Source organism: Epinephelus moara, chromosome 9, assembly GCF_006386435.1.
Source record: "Epinephelus moara isolate mb chromosome 9, YSFRI_EMoa_1.0, whole genome shotgun sequence".
NCBI lineage: Eukaryota > Metazoa > Chordata > Actinopteri > Perciformes > Serranidae > Epinephelus > Epinephelus moara.
In genome coordinates, this window is record NC_065514.1 from 31581415 (window position 1) to 31604750 (window position 23336).

General features: G+C 39.8%; 1 protein-coding gene across 2 annotated transcripts in view; it reads right to left on the reverse strand.

Moving 5' to 3' along the window:
• The window catches only part of LOC126395151 (homer protein homolog 1-like), a 36737-nt gene extending 13498 nt beyond the window's left edge, over positions 1 to 23239 (reverse strand). For both annotated transcript variants that reach the window (XM_050052370.1, XM_050052369.1), the window contains exons 1-2: positions 22075 to 23239; positions 2887 to 3043 (exon numbers count right to left, since the gene is read on the reverse strand). In XM_050052370.1, coding sequence (XP_049908327.1) covers positions 2887 to 3043; positions 22075 to 22079 — 162 coding nt within the window. In that variant the 5' untranslated portion in view covers positions 22080 to 23239. The remainder of the gene's footprint in view (positions 1 to 2886; positions 3044 to 22074) is intronic.
• Positions 23240 to 23336: the final 97 nt, after the last annotated feature.

The following is a 23336-nucleotide window of genomic DNA, read 5'->3' on the forward strand; positions in this document are numbered from 1 at the left end:
TGTTTTTTTCATTGATATAAAAATTAATATAAAATACAGGCACATAGAAGGACATGAAATGATGGCAAATCTGGTTAGCCCAGATTGTCCTGAAAAAAACAAACAAGATATAGCATGTGTATGTAGCCTTTATAATGACTGTGATATGAGCTTAAAAGTAAAGGCAGTAAAAAATACCCCAAAAAGGCCTAGGGCCCATAGGGTTAAAAAGTACCGAAATATGGTACCGTTTGGTACCGAATTCCAGATACCGGTACCGGTACCGTATCGGTTCAGTTATGAACAGTACCCAACCCTAATGCACACGCATAGATTTTGTTTTGCTGTGCTAAGTTCACAATGTTGAATGTCTGGCGGTTGTCGCCTGCCCCATAAGCCTTCCCAACTGACTGATTGGCAGGCATCACAGAAGAACAAAGCAGGACTTCAGATGACTGGTAAATTGTCCAAATATGTAGGAAAAAAAGCTGACCTCTTCTAATTTTACTTCTCACCTCGCTGCAGTGATATACAGGTGTACTCTGTGACATCACTCTTGGATATGGTGTAAAAGAGGACAATCAAATACTGCTTATCAGTCTGTTGTTAAGTTACTCTTTAATATATACTTTATATGTAAGTAGCTTGGCTCTACCCATCCTGAAAAAAGCTGACAGAATAAAGCAGTTCTGTACAAAATTTCCTCACAAATTTGACAGATCTTGTGAAATAATTAGCTGTGACAAGAGAGATTCACAAATTTGACAAAAAAATCTGCAATCGAAAAAGTACATTGACTGAAAACTGGCAAAACTGTACGTATGCAGTCGTAAAGATTAAAAAAGTGATTGGAGGACAGCTTGTTAATGTAATATTGTACAGCAGTCAACTCATGGACCCAAACCAAGAGGTAAACCTCCATAAATGAATTCTTCTTCTTGGGAAACACTGCATATTTGTTAAAGATATACTACATACTATAAAGATATACCTATTGGTTTGTGGACTGTCGTTTTGAGGCCTCAAGTTTGGCATTCCAGCCGTTGCCACCTTGGTTTTTTGGAGACAGAGGAGCAAGAGGTGGATCTGACTGAGAAGCTGAGCACACTAATAGCAGACTGTCACTCAAAGCAGCCCGCCCTTAATTAGAGTTACAAAGAAATTCACTCCCCATACAGTCGCCATGAATGTTGAAATTAACTACTGAGACCAAAACCATTTTCTGTACCAATGTGAACATGTTTATTTCCGCTGTTAAAGTTTGTCATTTCAACATGGTGATCTAAGTAGACTGGCTGGCTTCTGGAGCCAGCCTCAAGTGGTTATTCAAAGAACTGCAGTTGTTGGCACATCCACATAGGCTTAATTTTTCCGCCCCAGAGGTTGACGCTTGCTTATGACCAACTAGAAGAGTGCGGCAGGGTATTTATGTGCAGAGATTCTGCCCTCTGCCTGGATTTTCTTATTTTCCTCTTACGTTGCTGTGGTCGGGACAATTATGGGCTGCAACTTTTGGGCCAGTGTTGTAGCCTCCAGCTAATAACAGCATGTAGGTGAAGGTGATGTAGTGGTAACTGATGAGATGGCTGTGCTATAAGGCAGATGGGTAGGTTACTGAGGAGGAAGTGGGTCTACTCCCCTATAGATTCCAATGGGTTTTTTTTGCTGATGGGTGGGCATACTGTAAACTGCCAGAAAAAGAGGTAGTTATAATCCCTATACCCACCACTACACCACTGCAAGGTCAGGACTATAAAAAGGCAGTGACCAGGTGTCACACTGTAGACAGCACACATTCATGGAGGCCACAAAAATCGCACACATAGTGCCAAAAAAACCTGCAAATATAGCGAGGCAAAGCATCAAGCAGACAAAGCTCATCCCACCGGAGTGAAATTGGGGTGTGCTTTCATTTCAGCTGGCAAACACTGGGGGAGAATTTGGTGATGAAGAGTGACGCAGAGTTGACTTGCGTTCTGTGTGACAGGTAGGTCCTAGTAGTTAGCTACAGTATCATCTCTTCAATTACAACAAAAAATTCCTACAATACTAGCTTGCAGTGTATGTACAAACAGCGTAGGGAGGAGGGTCCAAGTTTGATTGTGGTGTTGAGGTCTTTAATGTAGTTTAGTACAGTTGTTCCCAACTATGGAGTCACAAGACAAATCTGTTGTAAGTATGTTATAAGAAAATTAACAAAAGGGCAAAGCAGAAGAGTTTAGACTTCCCTCTGTCATTTTGCCTTGGAAAGGACGAAATACAACGAAACAAATCTAGTCAAACAAGGACAACAATCAGTCTCTGATTCAACTCAACACAACTGGTAGGTTTTGTTTAGTTTTAAGGGTTCACAACTTTAAACTGGACTTTTTGAAACATTTTCAAGTTTTTCTCACAAGTTTTCTCACTTCTAGAATTTGGAAAGAAACACAACCAGAAAGATGTTTCATTGTGTGGCATCTGTGTCTGTTTGTTTTCTTTTTCTCTGCTGAGAAGACTTATTGTTTGTCTGGATAATAACGTCCTCCAGCACCAACCCACCCAATCTCTGCTATTTCCAGCAGAACACAGCAAAAACTCTCTGGTTCAACAACAACAGCAGTAGTCACCCAGAGAGGCTCTTACATAACTATGCTAACTCCACCCCTGCACCTCTCTCCAGACTAAAATAATCACTGCCACATAGATATGACAGGCTCGACCGCCTCCTTCACTGCCTCAGCGCAGAGACAGGCCAGGCTGAGGCGAGTTGGGGATAGAGGTGGGATATATTTACAAAATCAAATGTGGTAATGGCACTGGACAAGTTAAGTTGGACTGAGACCTCTCTGGAGCTCCATGAAGGATTGAAACAACACACAGACATAAATATACTAACACTTTACTGAGTGCGATATTCACACACACCTTAGATCCATCCAGACTGATGATTCGATATACATTCCTGGTGCTGTCGAAGAAGTAGGAGACGGTGACAGCATGTTTACTGGTGGGAACCCAATTCTTCTTGGTGTTTGGGTCAATCTGGAAGACATGGGCCCGTGTACTGAAGATGGGCTGCTCTCTGTGGAAGAAACAGAGGGGGGAAAGGAGGGAAAGATGGTGCAATCAGTATCTGGTACAAGGCCTCAACTCTGAGATCCCTAAATTAGCAATTTGTAACTGAATACTGGGCCATGTGGACAACAAATTAGCTGTGGTTACACCAAAATATGTAGATAAAACAATACACACATCAATAACCACTGCAGCTACATCAACAATTCAGCAAATGAATATGCTGAAGTAGAAAAGGAATGATTCCAAAAGACAAAAATGCTAAATCTGCGAGCAGAGAATAAACACTGGACCATTGCTATACATCATTCAAAGGCAGCTGCAGAGCAGAGTCACTGTATAGATTTGGGGAAGAGCACCCATGTAACAATCTTTTTTATGTCAAGAAACACATTACAACGCAAACCTCCACTAACACTAGAGATGGAACCAATCAGAGTCTGAAGAAGCACATTCCAGTACACCACTCTTAACGTCACCAATGACATAAATAAATTTACTGAGTCTATGGAGTATTTAAATTGTAAAATAACAGAACCAACTGTACCAAAAACTAAAGTTAAATCATTCCACAACCAGAAACCACACATAGACAATTGTAAAGCACTACCAAACAATGTAAGAAGAGGCAAAAAAAAGGAGTAAATCACAATGGACAAGTTGAACAAGCTGACAGGATCACATTTCACTGGAGTTGTGCCTTGTATGACCATATGTGACAAGACAAATAAATAAATCATTGAATGATGACAACCCTAACAAGCTGATGTTTAGTGGGAATAGTAAACATTTTCTCTAGCTTAGTTTAGCTTGTTAGCATGCTAACATGTGCTAATTAGCAACAAGTACAGCTGAGGCTAAAGAATTGGTCATTTTGCAGAAATTTGGTCATAAACCAAATTTCTGGACAAACAACTTTTTTGACCAGATGATGGCGCTGTAATTCATCCTCAGGGGGACATGAATTTGTGCACCAAATTTCATAGCAATCCATCAAACAGTTGGCCATACTTTTCACTAAAAACAAAAATGTGAATCTCATGGTGGTACTAGAGGAAAGGTCTGGGGATCACCAATGTCAGTAGACTTCATCCTCTAGGGGGACATGAATGGCTGTACAAATTTCATTTCTAATAGTTGTAGGAACAAAGGTGGTGGACCGATTGCCAATCTTACAATTTCTTGAGCCACGGTGCTAACATGGCAAAGAGACACAAAAGCAAACAAGTGAATAAAGCTGCACATCAAATATCTAACACTGTCCTGGCAAAAGAAAGGAAGTGAAAGTATTGAGGAATGTTAGGAATCAGAGGAAGGTGAGAGAAACAGCCTCTCAGGTCCCAGCACATCCATAATTCACCAGCCTTCTGTGTTGCTGCACTACCAGTGACTGGACGAGGGTAAAAAAAACAAAACACATCCACTAGGCCTTCACACCAAGAACAAGAGTGTTTATATACAAACGTACAGGCTTCCTCTTCACATGTGGTGAAAGGTGTAAAGTAGCAAACAAGGGCAGATAGTAAACATACTTTACTTTGTATATGCAAAAAATGACTTGGTAGGATTAACAAAATAACGAGTGTCTATGAACATTGAAATGTGCAAATCACAAATAAATTCCAAATCATTCCAGGATCACTTCATTACTTGGAGTTAATGGACCTTTGCAGCCAGCGGGTGTTGAAGTCATTACAACGGATTTATGTTCGAAATAAAGCTTGACAAAATAATGTCATAGAAAACAATCATAATGCTCAGGATTAAGGCGACCTGAATGAATTTACTGAATTTACTCTGCTAGAAGACTGCAGCATCACACACAACACTCATGTATTTTGGGTGTGTCAGAAAATCAGTGTCAGAACCAGTAAAGGTTTATTGCCAAGTAGGTTTTCACATCCAAGGAATTTGCTTTGGTAATGTGGTGCATAACAGTCACAAAAAAAGAGAGAAAAAAAGAGAAATCAAAAAACAAGTACTGGAAAAGTCAAGAATTACAACTATCAAATTTAGAGTAAAATATATTGGAAATGTATTGTATTGTGATGATGTGTAGGTAGGTAGGTAGGGATAGATAGATAGATAGATAGATAGATAGATAGATAGATAGATAGATAGATAGATAGATACTTTACTTTACTTTACAAGACAAAACTACCATCCAACTCTGACAGAGCTAAAAAAAATGTGCAAAGATCTTGGTTCATACAGCGTTAGTGAAAACAAAGGCTTTTTTTATATCCTTAAAACACTTTGTCGGTATGTGACTCCGTCCAGACATCTCTTCACTGACACACCCATAATCATGCTCTACAGAGAAGTGAAGCATAAAGTTGAGGAATCTGAGTACAGCAGGAAGGGAGGCATGAACTTTTGATGCCCGGACATCAAGGTCAAAGGATTCATATGAGACTATAATGGCACATTATCTCACAGAGGACTGGCAACTGCTGTCTCACATTCTCCAAACTAGAGCAGTGCACCAAAGTCATACCACAGCAAAGTCAGATGAACAGACTGAAAACTTCATCTTATGAGTTTTTCTTCGGGGAAATCATTTGCAGTTGGGAAAAAGGTAATAAATCACAATATATTGCAAAATATTCTATCCCAAATTCTTCGCAATATCGCAATAATATCGTATTGTGACCAAAGTATCATGATAATATCGTATCGAGTCCTCTGGCGATTCCCACCCCTACTATCAACTCAGATTAATGTATCGTTACACCCCTATTTTCTACCAATGAATTGTTGTTTGCTATGTTTAGGTAGCGTGACACAGGAAAATGTACAACATTAGGACCAATATCCTCTTTAGGTTCTATTAGCAGGGACCAAGAAGGCAAATCCTTACTCTAGGGAAGCACTGGACATTATTAAAGAGATAAATGATATGTAAAGGCTCTCGTGTTTTGAGGATTCTGGGGAAGTGAGACTGTATCACAACTTGAATCACATGTAGACACGCATTCTAGTGCAGGTGTGGACATACTTGGAACTGTCCACCTGTGATCTGATCATCCATGACACATGTTAATAACAGGTGTAAAGAGAAGCAGCAGTGACATTTGAAACTTCAGCCATTGTAAACATTTTTAATAACATGAAACGCAATAAAATGTTTGTTAAAAAAGAAATTCTTGCATCTAATAAACATCAAGCAATAACTCTGACATTGTTGTTGAAAATGGGAAAGAATAACTGTAAAAAGTTATAGGGGAAAAAAACTGAGAGTAAGAAATGCAGAATGTAACCTGGATGCAGGAGAGAAATGAAGCAGACAGAGACAGAGATGGGGGCGTCTTTCTTTAAACCAACTGCTTCACGTGTGGGCAGTTAAGATAAAAATCAAGCAGGAATAATGCATTTTTTAAAAGCAGCAAAAGAAAGAAAGGGCAGATATGCTAATTCCACTTCTACTTTTAAAATAACAAGAGCTGAACAATGTGGTAGAGCCCACACAGACCTGGACAACCATCAGCAACTGTACTGCTGCGGAGATGATGGACAATTCAAAGGCCCAAGGTATAGAGAGAGGCAGGGCTCGACAGTGCGAGGGTTTCACTCGCATTTGTGACTAAAAATAGGTGTGTGCGAACTCTAAAAAATATTTAGGGGCACATGTGCGCATAAAAAAAATCAGCCGAAGCAGCCTATATTTTTGTCAATAAAAAAATATTATAATCTAACCGCAAATGTTGGAGGAACTCCAGCCGCCTTCCCTCTTCCCCATGTGACACGGTTATGGGCGGTTTTCCAAGCCACTGTCGGCACAATGAATATAAGTCCCACTGTCGGCTGGGTGGAAATAAGTCAAAGTGTGGCAGAGACGAGGGACCGGGAAAAGCGGCGGACCTCCGGGGAAGCCTGCACCATTCTCCCTGCAGTTAGGGACCGTTCGCCAAGGTACCGCTGCTGGGCAGGGTGGAAATAAGTCCTGCAGAGTTTCAGAGGACCTGCAGAATGTTTTAGGATAGTAATAACATTATATAAGATAATCATATTGCAAAGATAATATATATAAGATAATAACATTAAAGACAAAATTAAATTGCAATACTTTTTCAAAACTTGATGATTTTATCTTTCTGTACATTTTGTATAGTGTTCATTAAATAATTTTGCTTGTAAATGTCTATTTGCATCACGTTTATTACGGAAAACACATTATTTGATCAATTTACATTGTGCCCCTAAAGTTCTTTGTGCGCTCCTTACTTTATCAACTTAGGAGCACATGTGCTCCTTGGGAAAAAAGTTAACGTCAAGCCCTGAGAGGTCTACATGCTTCTCTTTGATGGTGGAGCTGCTGAGCAACTTGCATGACAAAGCGGGGATTAGACTAATTGAAAAAACCACAGGTCGATTAATTGGACACAATCACGTGGATCAGATCGATACTGTGGACAGAGTTGGTACACGGCCATATTTGTTTGGCTGGTGTAGCTGTGGAGACACTGTCAGTGTTCACCTGTCACAGAGGTGGCTCAAAAGTGACATGCTCGAATGATTTGGCTAGACAAAAGCAGCAGGGTGTTACATTCGAGGCCTCGTATGTGTGAGTGTGTGTAGGCTAGAGCTGAGCAGCAGGGCGAACACTGACGTAGAGACAGTGAAGCAATGCCAAAGGTGACCTGGAAGCACCTGTGCCAACATACAGAGATCAGCAGGCTCTGGGCGGCTTCCAAACGTTGCTATGGATGGAAAGCTCCCAGGGTATTGGATTAAAAGCAAAACAAGCTGTAACTGTCTGGTTGTAACTGGTCTGAACGCTCCACAACAAATCCACAACAAACTAAGAGCAGATTTATGTCTGGAGATGTCCAGACTCTGTTTGGAAATGTCCCAATCTGTCATTTTTCCTTCAAAGATATCAAACTGTGGGACTGATGACCTGCTCCAGCTCAAAAGAAGGATAGATTGTAAATAAATGTAAAGGAGGAAATAACAGATTTGGCATAATTGTCAAATTTTGCAATGAAAACTGACAGTTACATTTGTTAACACCCTAAATACAAGAGTCTACAAACAGTACACTGCAACATTCTCACCTAAATATTACTTTAAAAGCTTAAAAAAGTGTTTCAGTGTTTTGTTTTCAAAGTAAATGAATTTCAGTGTAAATGGAATTTTTTTCCACCCATATTTAATGAGGCAAGTATGTTGAGATCATTTCTCTTTTTATAAGGGAGATCTGGCCAAGACAGCAGCATAAAAGGTTACAAACAACACATAACCACGAGAAAACAAAGAAGATATTTAGATATATATTAACATGTCGAGATATTAAAATACCTACGCACAGTGACAAGTACCAAACATTTTTTTACCCACTGTACCTATGAGAGCTTTAAAATCCAGCAGAGAGACTAATTCTCCTAGTTTCAAGTCTTTTTGAGGTGAGCAGAGCACAAAACAGCTTTCTTTCCAAGGTCAGCCGTACACTTGGAGAAGACAACAAGAACACATCTTGTGATCTCAGACTATAACTACAGTCAGATTCTTGCAATCAAAATGCAAATGTATGATGGTGGTCTAACCTGAATGGCTTTATAAATTAAAAATATCAATGACGGAGCCTACAAAAGGTCCAAGATGGTAAGTCAGCCCTGGAATAAAGCATACATTAAATGAGTGAGGGCTTTACAGTTTGTAACAAATCTCAGTACACTGTGATATGCAGGACCTAATGTGCAAGCTATGTTCAGATGCATTTATGTACAACAGATCATTGTGACCAAGAACTAGTAAAAACGTAACAGAGACCTGTCTTCTACTGGCCTAAAAAGTATAGGCGGGACTTGTTCCTGGAGTGAAACCCTACCTTCAGCCTCAGCTTTTTTTTTAAAAAGATTATCAACCTACCTTTAAAAGAAAGGTCATCAAGCCAAATACTGAGATATTTATGACAGGAGACAACTTCTAATTACTTTCTGAGCAGTTATAATGTCCAAAGTGTGCACAGGCAATTCAGTGCATTACCTTAGTTTTATCAGCATTTTAAACCAGCTTTAGTTGTGAAAGATGAATTTGAATTCTATTTAAGACAACTTGCAATTTGGCCACAGCCAATATATCACTGTATCGTCTGCATTTAAGTGAAGGCTGGGACCATCCACATTTTAACCTAAATTAACCATGTAGAAAGGCGCTGTCTTTGTTTTAGCAGCTGTGGATTTGATTCCAGCCTGCGATCCTTGGCTGTATGTCATTCCTTTCCTCTCCCAATTCATGCTTTAGTCTGTCCTATCAAATGAAGGCAAAAAAATCTGACATTTGAAAAATACAATTGCATTAATAAAATAAATAAATAAACAAACAAATTATTAATTAACAAATTACTTATTAAATTTGATAGTGTTCACCACCATCATGAGGTAATAGCACTATGTTGCTTTCTGAGGCCAGACTGATGTTTGGATAAAATGGCATTTTTACATAAAACTCAAGCTGCTCTCTTATGAGCTGTTCAAGAATCAAAGCCAGAACTGCCATCTTAGAGAAGGGCCTACAATTAATGTTTATAATTTTGATAATTAATATTTAAACGACAAGAAGAAAATTTCAGCAGATAAAATAAGTCATGCTACCGGACCCATGAGATGCTTTGAGCTAAATGCTAATCTCAGCATACAACATGCTGATTTTTAGCAGGTGTAATATTTGCTATGTTTGGCATCTTAGCTTGGCAAGTTAGCATACTAATTAGTACTAAACAAAAAGTACAGCTGAGGCTGATGGCAATGTTATTAGTTTTAGCTATAAAGTACTGAATAAATGATACTTCAGACCTCAAGGTTTAGAGACTAGACGAAAAGTTTACAATTCAAATGTAATGACAATCCATCCAATGCAAATCCAACTAATGATTGCTGACATATTTCAGTCTGGACCAAAGCGGTGGACATCTGTAAATGTTTTGGTTATCATAGCCGTTACTCATATCTGAAACAGGTTATCAAAATGCAAAATGGGCATCCAAAAATGCAAAACATACTCACTTCCAGCACTCTGCGCTGCATCGAGTCACGGGTAAATTGAGATCCTCTTCACGCCTCTGTCACTCTGGACAACCGCACAAAAATAAACAAGAGAGCCAAACAATGCTCTTACTCCTTAAGATTTCACTTATTTCTGTTAAAGCCATTCATGGGCTGGCTCCAGAATATAAACCTGAACTGATGTTCCCTTTCCAACCCTCAGGCAGGAACTTGCTGTTCCCACCTCACACTGTGGACCAAGCATTTGCTGTTAGGGCTCCTAGGCTCTGGAACTCATCTTTATCAAATAGCTTTCCTATCATTTATCCTCTAAATTTGTGGGTTTCTTTTTATTCTTAATTATTGTGTTACACTGAACTCTTGACGTTGATCTTTTAAATTTTAATGCAGCCATTGTTTTTACATTTCTCCCTGGTGTTTTATTTATGGTTTGAAATCATCTATTGTTCATGATTTTATTATTCTTTTTTCTTTAAAGTGAGGGGGAAAAAAACATAATTAATTATGCCTTATCACGATACAACAATATCCGAAATCTAAGACGCATATCTCGATAACGATATAACATCTTCATATTGTCCAGCCCTAGCATCAACACATCTGGAGATACAAGGTTTTCACTGGACAGGAAGGGGATGAAAGTACAAAGTAAAATAAAATGGAAATATGCAAGTTCAATTATCTCTAATATGTACTTGAGTACAGCACTTGAATAAATGCACTTAGTTACTTTCCACCACTGAACATTAGTAACAACTTCTTCTTGACACTAGGTTTCATTGTAAAATGTCTATCTGTCAGTCTTTCAGGGAAAGTGGATATGATTCCTTGGCTGGGAGCTATGGTCTCCTCTGGGACACAGAAATTGTTCTGCCTCTCTGGGATCCTCTCATCATGTCTCAGTGTGTTAATTAAGTCAGCAGATGTTACTTAAAGATAGACACACTTAATCAGAGAGATAGTGGTAACGTGAGGGCATGTACACGGGATTCACACCCCCTCAAACAGGTTGCCAAGAATATACTGTACTGCATGTTAAATATGCAGAGTATAAATGTGTGAGTGACGTACACAATAATAGATCATTATTTATAATCCTTTGGTATAATAAGTCCTTTTACTTTTGGTATTTTGAGTACACTTTGATGCTAATTCTTTTGTACTTAACATTTTGCATACAGGACTTTCACTTGTAACAGAGTATTTTTTACAGTGTGGTATTGCTATTTTCATTTGGGTAAAACATTTGCATTCTTCCTCCATCATTGGTGAGTAAACTGATACCAAGAAAGGAGATGAGATGATCACAGTTTGATTTAGTTTGAAGTTTGATTTATTACATCAGAGTCCATGTTCTCTGTGTGTACTTACTATGTTTGGGGGGTTTTTGTATGCAGAGGTTTGCATGTGATCATCAGAGAAATTTCATTTCCTCTGATATTATTTGCTTACAGATCTCTGTAAAAGCTTTTTAAAATATGCACTTGACAGCTACCTACATGATGTGCTGTAAGACTGAAGCTAAAGATACCATATCTCAGGCAAACAGCATCCTCACCAGAGGCCTGTACTACGTAGCCAGTTCAACTTACCCAGGATATCTTTTCGTTATCTGGCTTGACTAACCCTAACATTGGCCATCTGGATAACCGGTTCTACAAAGCTAATTACCCAGTTCAGTTCAGTCAACTTTGCGTTTATGTGAAAGTTAATTACGAGCGACATCATCAGAACCATGAAGGAAGTAAGCTACTTCATATGATATCAGAAAAAACTGTACCAAAAGTGTCTGCTGATGCGAGATATGCATACAATGAAAAATTGTAGAAACATTGAAAATACTATCCAAAAATTCAGTCAGCTGAGACTTACATTACATGTACGGCTATATTTGACATTAATATAGAGGTTTTTTCTTTTTTTAGTTGTGGGATGACGACACCACTCTAAATAAGTCACATAAAACACTTTAAAGTAATGTCAGATTGTTTCTGCTACCTAAGGGTGGAAAAGCAGCCTATAATTAATGACAAGATGATGAGATCTATCTGACCCAAAATGAAGCTTTTACTCAAGATTCAAGAGGCTTTATTGTCAATTCTACAGTTATGTACAGGCATACAGAGAATCAACAGAAAATTTTACTCTGAATTGACACACGATGCAGACAGTGCAAAAGGATAGTATAAAATAGAAGCAATAATACAAAAGTAAAAATAAGTAACGGGAACCAATTAAGAGTGTGTGAATTATTGGGGCGTCGGTGGCTTAGTGGGTAGAGCAGGCGCCCCATGTACAAGGCTGTTGCAGCAGCGGCCCGGGTTCGACTCCAGCCTGTGGCCCTTTGCTGCATGTCTCTCCCTCTCTCTCTCTCCCCCTTTCACACTTCACTATCCTATCAATTAAAGGCAAAAAATGCCCATAAAAATATCTTTAAAAAAAAGTGTGTGAATTATTCCGATAAAATATTATCTTTTTTCACCTTTTTTTTTATCTTTATCTTTGATGGAATCAGAGTGTAAAATCACCAACTGTCAGCTATCACTGCAGGCTAAAATAAACTTAATAAAAAGTTGAAAATCCTGCTAAAATCATGTGTTTAGTGTGTATATGATCTCTCGGTTTGTCAGAATCTCTGTTTTAAAACCACTGGAAATAGAGCCCTGGAACAATGAAATTATTCTACTGACCTAACAATATATTTTTACTCAAGACTCCAGACCTTTGTCCATGGATACTCTTTTCTTCTGTGATCTTATGGGTCAGAGGTTGGGCGTTGACAGGTTGTGATCCGATACCCTGAGAATAACCTGCTCCGGAACAGGTTATGTTCAGCATAAGTTAGCACAGTGATTTATCCTGGTAAAAAGAGAACCAGCTTCGTAGTACTGACAACCCAGAGTAAACCCTAAAGTTATCCCGCTAACTCAAATCCTGTATAAGTACAAGCCTCAGATGATGATCCCTGTAGAAGACATGAAAATAAAGCAACAACATTGTTCTTGTATTGCAGTTTAGAGCAAGCTAGTCCTGGTGTTATAGTAGTAAAGCAGGATGAGGGAAGATCAGTCTCCTATTTCAGTCTAAAAGAACCCTGTTTGTTGGATTTATACTTCGTTGTTTGCAAATTAAACAGTATGTTTTCATTCATCAGAGAGAAAGACTTTTAGGATGAGAACAATGTGTTGGGTGAATGTAACACTGCTTTGGATAATGAGTTTGGCTGAGGTTGCTGGAATATAAACTTAAACAAATCCAATAAAGAGCTGACAGAGCTGCCTATGTTACCCTAAACTCTGATGGCATCCAGGACTGGATTCCAAACAGTGAGGAAACACTACACAGTGGATGTGCTATCACCAATATAATCCCACAAAATGCAGTTGACTAATGATGTGCTCCTTGTGAGTAATGCTGGGTTAATTTACTACTGTAGGCAGTGAGCGTGTTAGCCGACATGCTTATGTTTGCAGTTTATAATACAGCATATAAACACAATGTTTGATTCATTCTTTACACATTTGCTCTTGTGTTTCTGGTTGGGAAAGGATAAAAAAATATGACACCACTTTCCAAACTCGATTGCAAGCATCACATTTACTACAGTCTCATGCACCCCGCTAAGCTCTGATTGGACAATCCCTGTTAATGGGAGTGATTTACCGAACAGCATTGACAGAAAAATAATAATTATCAAAAGACTGGTTAATTATTACAGAAATTTTCATCTTGAAAACTTTATGGGAGAGTTCAGATTATTTTAAGTGGGGTTGTAAGGGGTACTCATCCATAGTCACTATATTACACAAAGTAGATCAGTCAGCACGCCCCAGTTTGGAGAGGTGGCAGGAGTGCTGACATGGAAGCTAAGCAATGTACTGCTGTGGAGAGGCAGCAAAACATATTTTAGCTACCTCACAAAAAGCCCCACTTAAAAAAAAAATTACTATCAGTTTAAGTTACACTATATTGAGAATATTTTCAAAGCTTTACCTTTCTGTCTGATGGCCCGTCACAATGGAGAAGCCTTTAATGCCTTCAGTTCTCCATCTATGTTTTTGTCAAAGCTACCAGATTCAAACAGTAATTTTTCACTGAACACAGAAGCTGCTGGACTACTGGTGCTTTGATCACTTGGTTTGTGTTATTTTGTGACTTTGGTGAATCCGATCTTACCTTTTAAATGCCAAAGTCACACAACACAAACAAACTAACTGTTCGAGGTAGTGGTAGAGCAGCAGCTTTTGTGTTTAGCGACATTAAATCACTGTTTTTTCCAAATGGGGTCTAGCTTGGAAGAAAGCGATATAATGGTTTCATTTTCCTGTTGGAAATCTCTGTCTGATGGCAAGGTAAAGCAGTGAAAACATTTTAAATATAATGTAAAGTTAAACTGATATTGATTTTTTAGATGGGCCTTTTTTGAGGTGGCTAAAATATGTTTTGCAGCTTATATTGCATATATTATAAAGTATTGTATTTCATGTCTCCATCTGCTGGTGAGCCATCTTGATAAGAGTATGCACGCATAATGTGACGTTAATTCCACTACAGAAGATACTTATTCATTCATTCATTCATCTTCTAACCGCTTCATCCTCTTGAGGGTCGCAGGGGGGCTGGAGCCTATCCCAGCTGACATCGGGCGAGAGGCAGGGTACACCCTGGACAGGTCGCCAGACTATCGCAGGGCTGACACATAGAGACAAACAACCATTCACGCTCACATTCACACCTACGGACAATTTAGAGTTATCAATTAACCTAGTCCCCAATCTGCATGTCTTTGGACTGTGGGAGGAAGCCGGAGTGCCTGGAGAGAACCCACGCTGACACGGGGAGAACATGCAAACTCCGCACAGAAGGGGTCCCACACCCGGGATCAAACCGGCAACCCTCTTGCTGTGAGACGACAGTGCTAACCACCACACCACTGTGCTGCCCCAGAAGAGACTTAATGATCACTTAAATTAGGTGGGGGAAAAAGTAGATAAATCGATATCGGTATCTGTCAGCAGCCAAATAAATTGCTTTATATCAGCATATTGGATATCAGCAAAAAATCTAATCTCGTGCATCCCTAGATCCATCTTATTTCATCTCGTAGCGTCTCGCATCTAGCATCTAATGAAGTAGCCTTTGTAGCTTAACTCAAACCCTTAACCACTGCATTTTGTTTCACGTTTGTAACATTTAAAGACTTCAATAAACTCAACGCAAACAGCATTGAATTGGGAATCAATTCAAAAGATGTCCAAATGTCTTTCAGGACACAGACTGCCTCTCTGGAGAAAACGCTAAATACCACGTTTGATTTTGGTGCTTTATGAATATATTTTTTAAACTTCAGTTAGTGTTAGATGCCCAGCAGGCTGGGACATTAAGTGTAGATTGAAATCTACAAACAAATGATCTGATTAGCAAAGAGGACATCATTTGCATTAGAGGACACTGTTTCATCAGCTAATGGCTTAGCTGACTGGCAAGTCAAGTTAGCTGAGGTGTGTGGGTTAATACAAATGTATTTGTTCATATATGAGTAATTTTATGTAAGTTACAAGAACATAGAAGACCAATGGGTCAACGGATGAAAACTAAAAGAGAGAAATAAAAAAGTAAATGCAACCAAATGAAAATGAACCTGTAAGCTACTAATCACATAATTTGGTAACACTTTGTATCGATTCATGGTTTTATTAAAGACAAACCATGCTTCAGCGTTGTTTTAAAATGAAGACAATGATTCAGATTCAGAGGATTGTCCAGATTAAGTCACTACTGTAATTCAGCTGTTGGAAAGCATGCTGACTTTGGCTGTGCTCAACCACAATATGAAAGTCTCAATTACCCATTGTTACTATGGGGGTTGAAGTGGGTGCCCTCATCACATTTTAGCAGGTCATTTTATATTTCAGGGTGTCATTAGTCTGACAGCATGGCCTAGATCACAATCTGCCCCTGTGGTGTGTGTCTCTATGAGAGTGTGTGGCGATTGTTAGCCCATAATCCCTTTTCACAATGAAACATACTGAGGCATTCAAGTCTCAATGACAAGTGCTTTGACAGAGGAATCTGACCGCAGATGTTATCAGATCAGCAGTTCTCCACTTACAACCAGCAGAAAACAGAAGACACACACAGACACCAGTGTTTGCATACTGGGAGACAAAGGCATGCAGTGTCTGCGGCTAGAAAGTTCATGTGTTCACATTAGTTTCTAAGTGCGTACAGTGTGTTCTTTATCAGGACTGTTGCAAATCAGTTTCTCAGGACACTGAAACTTGTTAATGCCACATTATCCTCAGACCAACTTGGATTCAATAGATTAGTCACATTATTCATATTTAGGATGAAGTTTGCCCTCTGTCTGTATTAAGGCTGATTTATGGTGGGATGCTCAACAGATATTCAACAGTGCAACGTTGTCAATTTATGTTTCAGCAAAAGGTTTTAGTCATCTCCTTAACCACAGACCCCCTGTGTAATCTGCAAAGACAGCTGTTTAAAATCACACAAATATCCCACTGCATATGTGTTTTTAACTTATTACCGTATCTGCATTGATTGATGTGCTCCCAGTCTGTCTGTGAGCAGCAGGTTCCCCTCAGTCACTAGGGAGGGCTGGGAAATAAAATCAATAAATACAAAAACTGTTGATTTCCTCCTGTGGTGCTGACATGAAAACTATTTTGGATCAGTAAATATCTGCTGTCAGTCAGGCTGGTGAAGGTAGTTTAGGCGGCTTTTGTCTTCTCAGCTTCCAAGGAGCTGCTGCTGACAGACAGACATAGTAACACTACCAATCACATGGCGTGAGAAAATATGACATTGTCTGCAATCTTACAAAATTCACCAGGTGTGTACCATGAAAGAGAAGTGTTAAGCGACACTTTTTTCTGTCACAAATATATTTATGTCGAGCGAGACTCTTCAAAAGTTAGCCTTTTTGGGAATCCTGGGTCCTTATGAATTAATACAGTGACAAGCGTCCCAATTTTATGTAAGGGTGCAACTAACAACTATTTTCATTTTCAATCAATCTATTATTTTCCTGATTTGTAAATGTCTTGTCCCAACCATGGACAGTATTATAATAATGGACATATCATTTTGTTTCTTTGTGGACTCCTGTTTTACAGCACTGAGTTTGGCATTTTGGCTGTCGACATCTTTAGCCCTTTTTAGATATGAATTGTGCAAATTTGCAGGAAAGCCCAATCAGTCTTTTTTCAGCATTGGCAGTATAAAAACAAAATCGGGGAGTGCGGCAAAATGCTGCCTACCTACTATTGATTATACAGAGTGCGCCTTTTTCGGGGCAATGTGGGGCATGAGCAAGTAACAAAACGTGTTGCTCAGCGTGTGACATAAACAGTGACGTGGGAGGGAAGCCGCGGCTAGTCAGTCCTTCAGGAGCTCCTTCAGGAGCTCTGTGCTTTCTCTTGTACGTCGGCCCGTTCTTCACTGTCCCCGTCATTTGACGGTTAATGGCCTCTTCGTTTGCGAAGGCAAGGAGGGCGCGCAATTCCTTGTCTCCCCAGTTGCTCATCTTTACAGTGTCTGTCAGGTTTGCGTTTCCCTCTTGCTACTAGCTGCTTGCTAATTCCTGCTATCAGCTGTTTCCTGTTTATCCACTGCCAGTGGCTCGCATGTATGGCGTCATCAACAGCTCCTCCCACAAGTCTTCAACAGCCCCTCCCGTTGTGGAAGGCCGCCTCGGTCTGTTTAAACTAAAAGGGTTCCGCCAATATGACTACCCTACGAGGCGGAAAATTGGGCACCTCGGATCAACTCGCCAATCCAGCTCTGTGTGTCTAAATACTCGCAGCTTGCCGGCAAAATGGCCCAACATTCGCGGAAAATCTGGCAGTGTAAAAGGGGCTTTTGATTCTGGCAGTGTAAAAGGGGCTTTTGATTCTGAGAGCCAGAAGTGACCATAGAGAGTGGAGCTATGGAGGAGTGAGGGGTGGATTTGACTCGCTGTGGTGAAGCCTTGCAGAAAATCTGTCACTCAAAGCAGCCCTGCCTTTAATCATATGTAACTTTAAGCCTTAATAAAATGCAAACGGGGAGTTGTGTAAACATTCATCCTCCATACAGTTGTCACAAAGTGGAAAATAAGAGTACAGAGACCAAAACTGTTTTTTGTACCCGACTGTGAACATGTTTACTTCCGCTGTAAAGCTGGGCATTTTAACATTGGGATTTATGATTAATTCACTTTTGGAGCCAGCCTCAAGTGGCCATTAGAGGAACTGCAGTTTTTGGCATTTGTGCGTTGGCTTTATTTTTCTACCCTTGAAGTTGTCGCTTGGTCCCAACCCAAAGAAAACTAATTTATAATGACATAAAACTGAGAAAAGCAATACAACCTTGCATCTGAGAAGATATTTCAGTCCTAATTTTAATACCAATTTGTCTTTGACGTGGCTCACTATAGGTACACACAGAATCTTGTGCCATTATAGATTCATTTGTTTATTTTCTTGATTAACATATAAATCATTTGGTCCTCAAAATGTTAGGGGAAAAAAGTAAAAAAAAATACTCATCCCAATTTCTCCAAAGCCCAAACTGAAATTCTCTTTTTTTTGTCCTCTGTCTATCCGATAGTCCAGAATGTAAAGATATTCCGTTTAATGCCATAAAAGACAAAGAAAACCAGCAAATGTTCTCATTACAATTACTATCAATTAACTAATCGTAGCAGCTCATGTTATTTTCAATACAGTGCCTTCTTATAAAGTTCCATTTACACTCTTAAAATAAGAATTAACAGCTATAATAATTCATGATGCCATTATAAAGTAGTAAACATGAATGTTCAAACACAGAAAAAATAAAATGATCTGACTACAGGAGAAAACAGTGTCAGAGTACGGACGGTTGCAGTCTGTGCTTGCAGGAAAAATAACCTTGCATTACTAACTTAGCTGCTGTGTCGTCATGGTAACAGCCATGTGACTCAGGGCTGGTCATGAGCAGCAAACATCCTCCAACTCTCTCTCCTCTCTCTCCTTCCCACCACATGCTCTCTCGCCCAATCCGATCCCAGCGTCCCTGTCGGGTTAACCCACTCGCAGAGGGAGGCAGCAGGGGCTTGGCAAGACACAACCTCCAGTTTGAAAACACCCATATGTCATTCACCGGCCTCACAGCTTTCAGCGGCAGATAGAAATGAGTAACAGATGAAGAAAGAGTGTGTTTAAATGTTCACATTTAAAAAAGATTTTGGTCGCCACTTTCAGTCTTTTCTTCTAACAATTTCTCAAGGTACAGGGACGCACTGACGACTGACTGTCTTTTTCAATTGTCTGAGTGTAATAAGTCAAGAAAAAATTATAGTATGTCTGCTGCCTTTTCAAATCACTTATCCTTGACCTCCATGGAAGATATAATAAGACCAATATGAGAAGTGAAAGAGAAACGTTGCATTATGAAATGGCTAAATTCATGCTTAGAAAACCCAACACTACATAACCGTGCAACATCAGCTGAGAACGTAAACTCTGTGCCATATTTGAAAAAGGGTTTCAACTAACGATCATTTTACTATAGACCGATCCATATTTTAATATCTTGTAATCATTTGGGCTATAGAACAGACATCACAAGTTCCCAGAGCCCACGGTATTGTCTAGAAGTGTCTTGTTTTGTCTGACCAGCAGTCCAACACCAAAAGATATTCTGTTTAATATGATAGAAGATGAGGAAGAAACTGCAAATATTCACACTGGAGAAGCTGGACCAGGGAGATTTTGCCATGTTCTGCTGAAATTATTAATTGATAATCACAGTACTTGCTTATTAATTTTCTGGCAATACACTAATCACTTCATCCACAAAAAATTCCATCTCTTTTTGAAACATCCTTGGGTTGAGCAGTTTTAGGATGGCAGCATCTCCTTTCCTTTATGATAGTCCTTGCATTTAGAGACAACGCCTAGTTCTAATCATGAACTCGGGAACCGTACCAAATACAAACAAAAAAGAGAGAGAGAGAAAAAAAAGACACATAGCTGCATTACTACACTGTCTGTCTCTCTTGTAAAGACTGGGAGTGATACATGTTGTCTTGAGCTGCTCAGGGAAGCAAAGGGTTGAGGAGTGGCACCTTTACACTGAGCTTTAACAGCCTTACAAGTTCAGTGCATGTCACACTGTTCGATGGATCTCCTATAAACTGTGCAATAGCAGTTTTTAGTATATCTTTCAGTGATGGTATTTTAACTAATAGATTTAGGATTTTATTTGCTTTTATCCTGTGTTTTTACCATAAAGCATGTTGTAAATATGTGTTTGAATGGTGCTATAAAAATGAAGACATTATTATGCATCAAAACAATGGAAAAGAAAGGAGACTGTGAAGTTGGTTGTGGTAAGGATTTTTTTAGAATATGTATTTTTACATTATATTCTACATGGTTGGTTTGTAAACATGAGTTGTACCAACAGCCACATGATCAGATTCTGTTCCTTAACTTCTGAACGTGTATGAATTTTGGCAGAGCCTGTTTTACACCTGTTGGTGGACAATGTATTGTACTTAGTTTAGCTTCAACATTCCAGTCTTAGGTTGTTGCTAATAATTCATGTGAGATCTTTTCACAATAATGTTTAATTGGACTGGTTTCAAAGTGAAAGCCTAATGAATGGCCTACGGGTTCAAACGTGAACCATCTAATCACAACTTCCCCAGTTTGCCCAGGAACCTTTGTTGCTGGAGGTCCTTTCTCTCCTCTCATTGACCTCTCTGCTGTTGCTATAGAATAAAGTCAAAGTGCTATTTTGGGAGACAAAAGTGTGCTTCACTAAGAGTAAAAAAATGACATCTGCAAGGTCAATATGCAGCTCATTACACTACTAAAGATAAAAGGAGAATCTGTGATAAACCATACTTTCAAGTAAGCTGCACTTAGTCCTGTTAGCCAATGACAGTAAACAATAAATGATCTGTTCCCTTATGTAGTCTATGTATAACAGGTGTCAATATATCCTTGTCATACCTGAATTCCTGTGCTCCCAAAATACATGTCTGTTTATAGTGAAAACATGGTGGCAGCGAGTTGAACTCTGACCTACTGGCCTCACTGTTAAGTAGAAAATATCGTCTGGACACTGTTTTATTCAAAAGAGCCGAGTCTGAGGAGGACAGCTTGTTTACAATCATCTATTATACAAGACTAGAAGCTCCAGTACTTGTTGGAACAGCTAAGTCTGACTTGCTAATTAGGGGGTAAGTGCACACACAGGACACGCTCTCTTTTCTGCTCTGAGGAATTGATTGTTGGACTGGATTATAACCATTGGCCTTGAGAATTACAGAGGATGTGCTTCACCCCCCACCCACCACCCTCCACCCCACCCTGCCCTACCACGATATGACAACAAACCAATCACATGCTACATCATCTGCTTTCATCTGGAGTAAGAACTAGGTCGCTCTTGATCAGGAGAATCACCATACATCTGCAGGTTCAGCAGCATGCATTACACGAGCCAAGTGTGCAGGAGAGCTCATTGTTGTCTGCCGGGGGATTTAAGCAGGTTTGCTTTCCCTTTGGCAGCACAAAATTAAACACTACACTCTTTGAAACTACATTTTCTTGTGGAACTGACAGAAAAACAATAATGTCTCATATTGCTTTAAATCACATTGTACCAAAATAAGCAACTGTCTGAGCTCTGATACTTTCACAACAGTAGTTTACTGCATTACTGCCTAATCTTTGTCAGTGTATGGAGGCTGTGAGTGGACAAAATGATGGACAGCTACTTCTATCAGGAGTATGTGGTTTATTTGTTGTATGTCTGGGGCAGTTTGCCACAGAGGGGCAAGCATTTCCTTCAGTATGACAGGAGTACTTCATACAGTTAGCCATGGGTGGCTAAGCTAGCAGTGTTTGCAAGACAGTGCAGCTGTAATGCTCTGCTGAAATCTGCATTGGGGCTACTCAAATCCACAAAAACAACGTCAGCCATACCCTGACACGCCGAATGACAACTGTAGCTTGGCATGCAAGTTACATACCCCATTTTGCTGGATTTTGGTGGCTTTAGTTGAGTTGAAAATGATCCTCTCGGTGGTCTCTTGAGGGCGGTGTGAACAGGCTGGAGGCTAGCTTCAGCTTCTGATCCCCTCTCTCTATCTCTGTCTGTGTCCAACTAAAGCCGCTCTGCTTGTTGTGGCTTCACGGCCGGCGGAGCCACGGTGCTGTTCTCACACCAGACATGGGCTCGTTGTTGTTGTTGTTGTTGTTGTTATGCCCTTGGGTACATTTTCGTTTGGTGGTTTCATCCGAGGAAACGTGTCTGTGCATGCATGATGAAGACAGAAGCAGCAGCACTGGCGCTAGTAGTTAGTTGCAGCCGTTAGCCAAATAAAACTCACAAACGAGGATTAACGAGCTAAACTCGGGGCAACACTGACAGGAAAGGCAGTGTGATTTATCACGAATTTAAGCTTGTGAACTTGCCTTTTTGAATACAAATAGTGTATGTCGAAAGAGAAACACAAAAATGTTGTCAAACCGGTAAAATAGCGCTAAATAAGAGCTTTATCCACACGTCGCTAGCTTGATTTAAGTACTCCGTTAGCTGCTGCTGGTGTGAAAAACACTGGAATCTGACAAACTGGTACATGTAGATTTAGTTGTCCTCAGCCGAAAAAAACTCAACAAACCGACTGTTCATAAATCCCACTTTCAGTCGCTGGCTCTTTCTTTCAGTCCGCTGTGCCATTAAATTAAATTTCTCCAACCTAGTGTGGCATTAAAGAGTTTTTTAACTGCAGTAAGTCAGACCTTTACTGCCGCTCTGTGATGGTGGACATCTCTCAAGAGGGAGCTTGGTCTCCGGTGTTTTTGGAGAAAAGACAGAAAACACTTGGTGCATAATCCAGGTTTTATCTTCATCATCCTCCAGCTCGGCTTTACGGACGTCGATGTTCACCGAAAAATGTGTAGGTCTGATGTATGTGCAGCCACTCATAAACAAGCTGATGTCCTATTGTTTACTTAATTGTTTGCGTTATTTATCCGAGCGTTAAACCGGGATTCAAATTATGATCCAGGGGCTCCATCGGCGGGTTCATCCTCTCATCATCGTCCGCCTGTCTGGTCTCTTTCAGCCCGCATCTCATTCATTTAGCTCGGCTCCATCCTCCGCTGCTGCTCTGTAGGGAGCATTAACTGACAACGTCATCACGTCATCTCTGAAATTTTGACGTAATTAGCAATAAAGTGTTTGCTCACATCCGGTGTGGCTATAATAAAAGTTGTATATTTTGCAGTG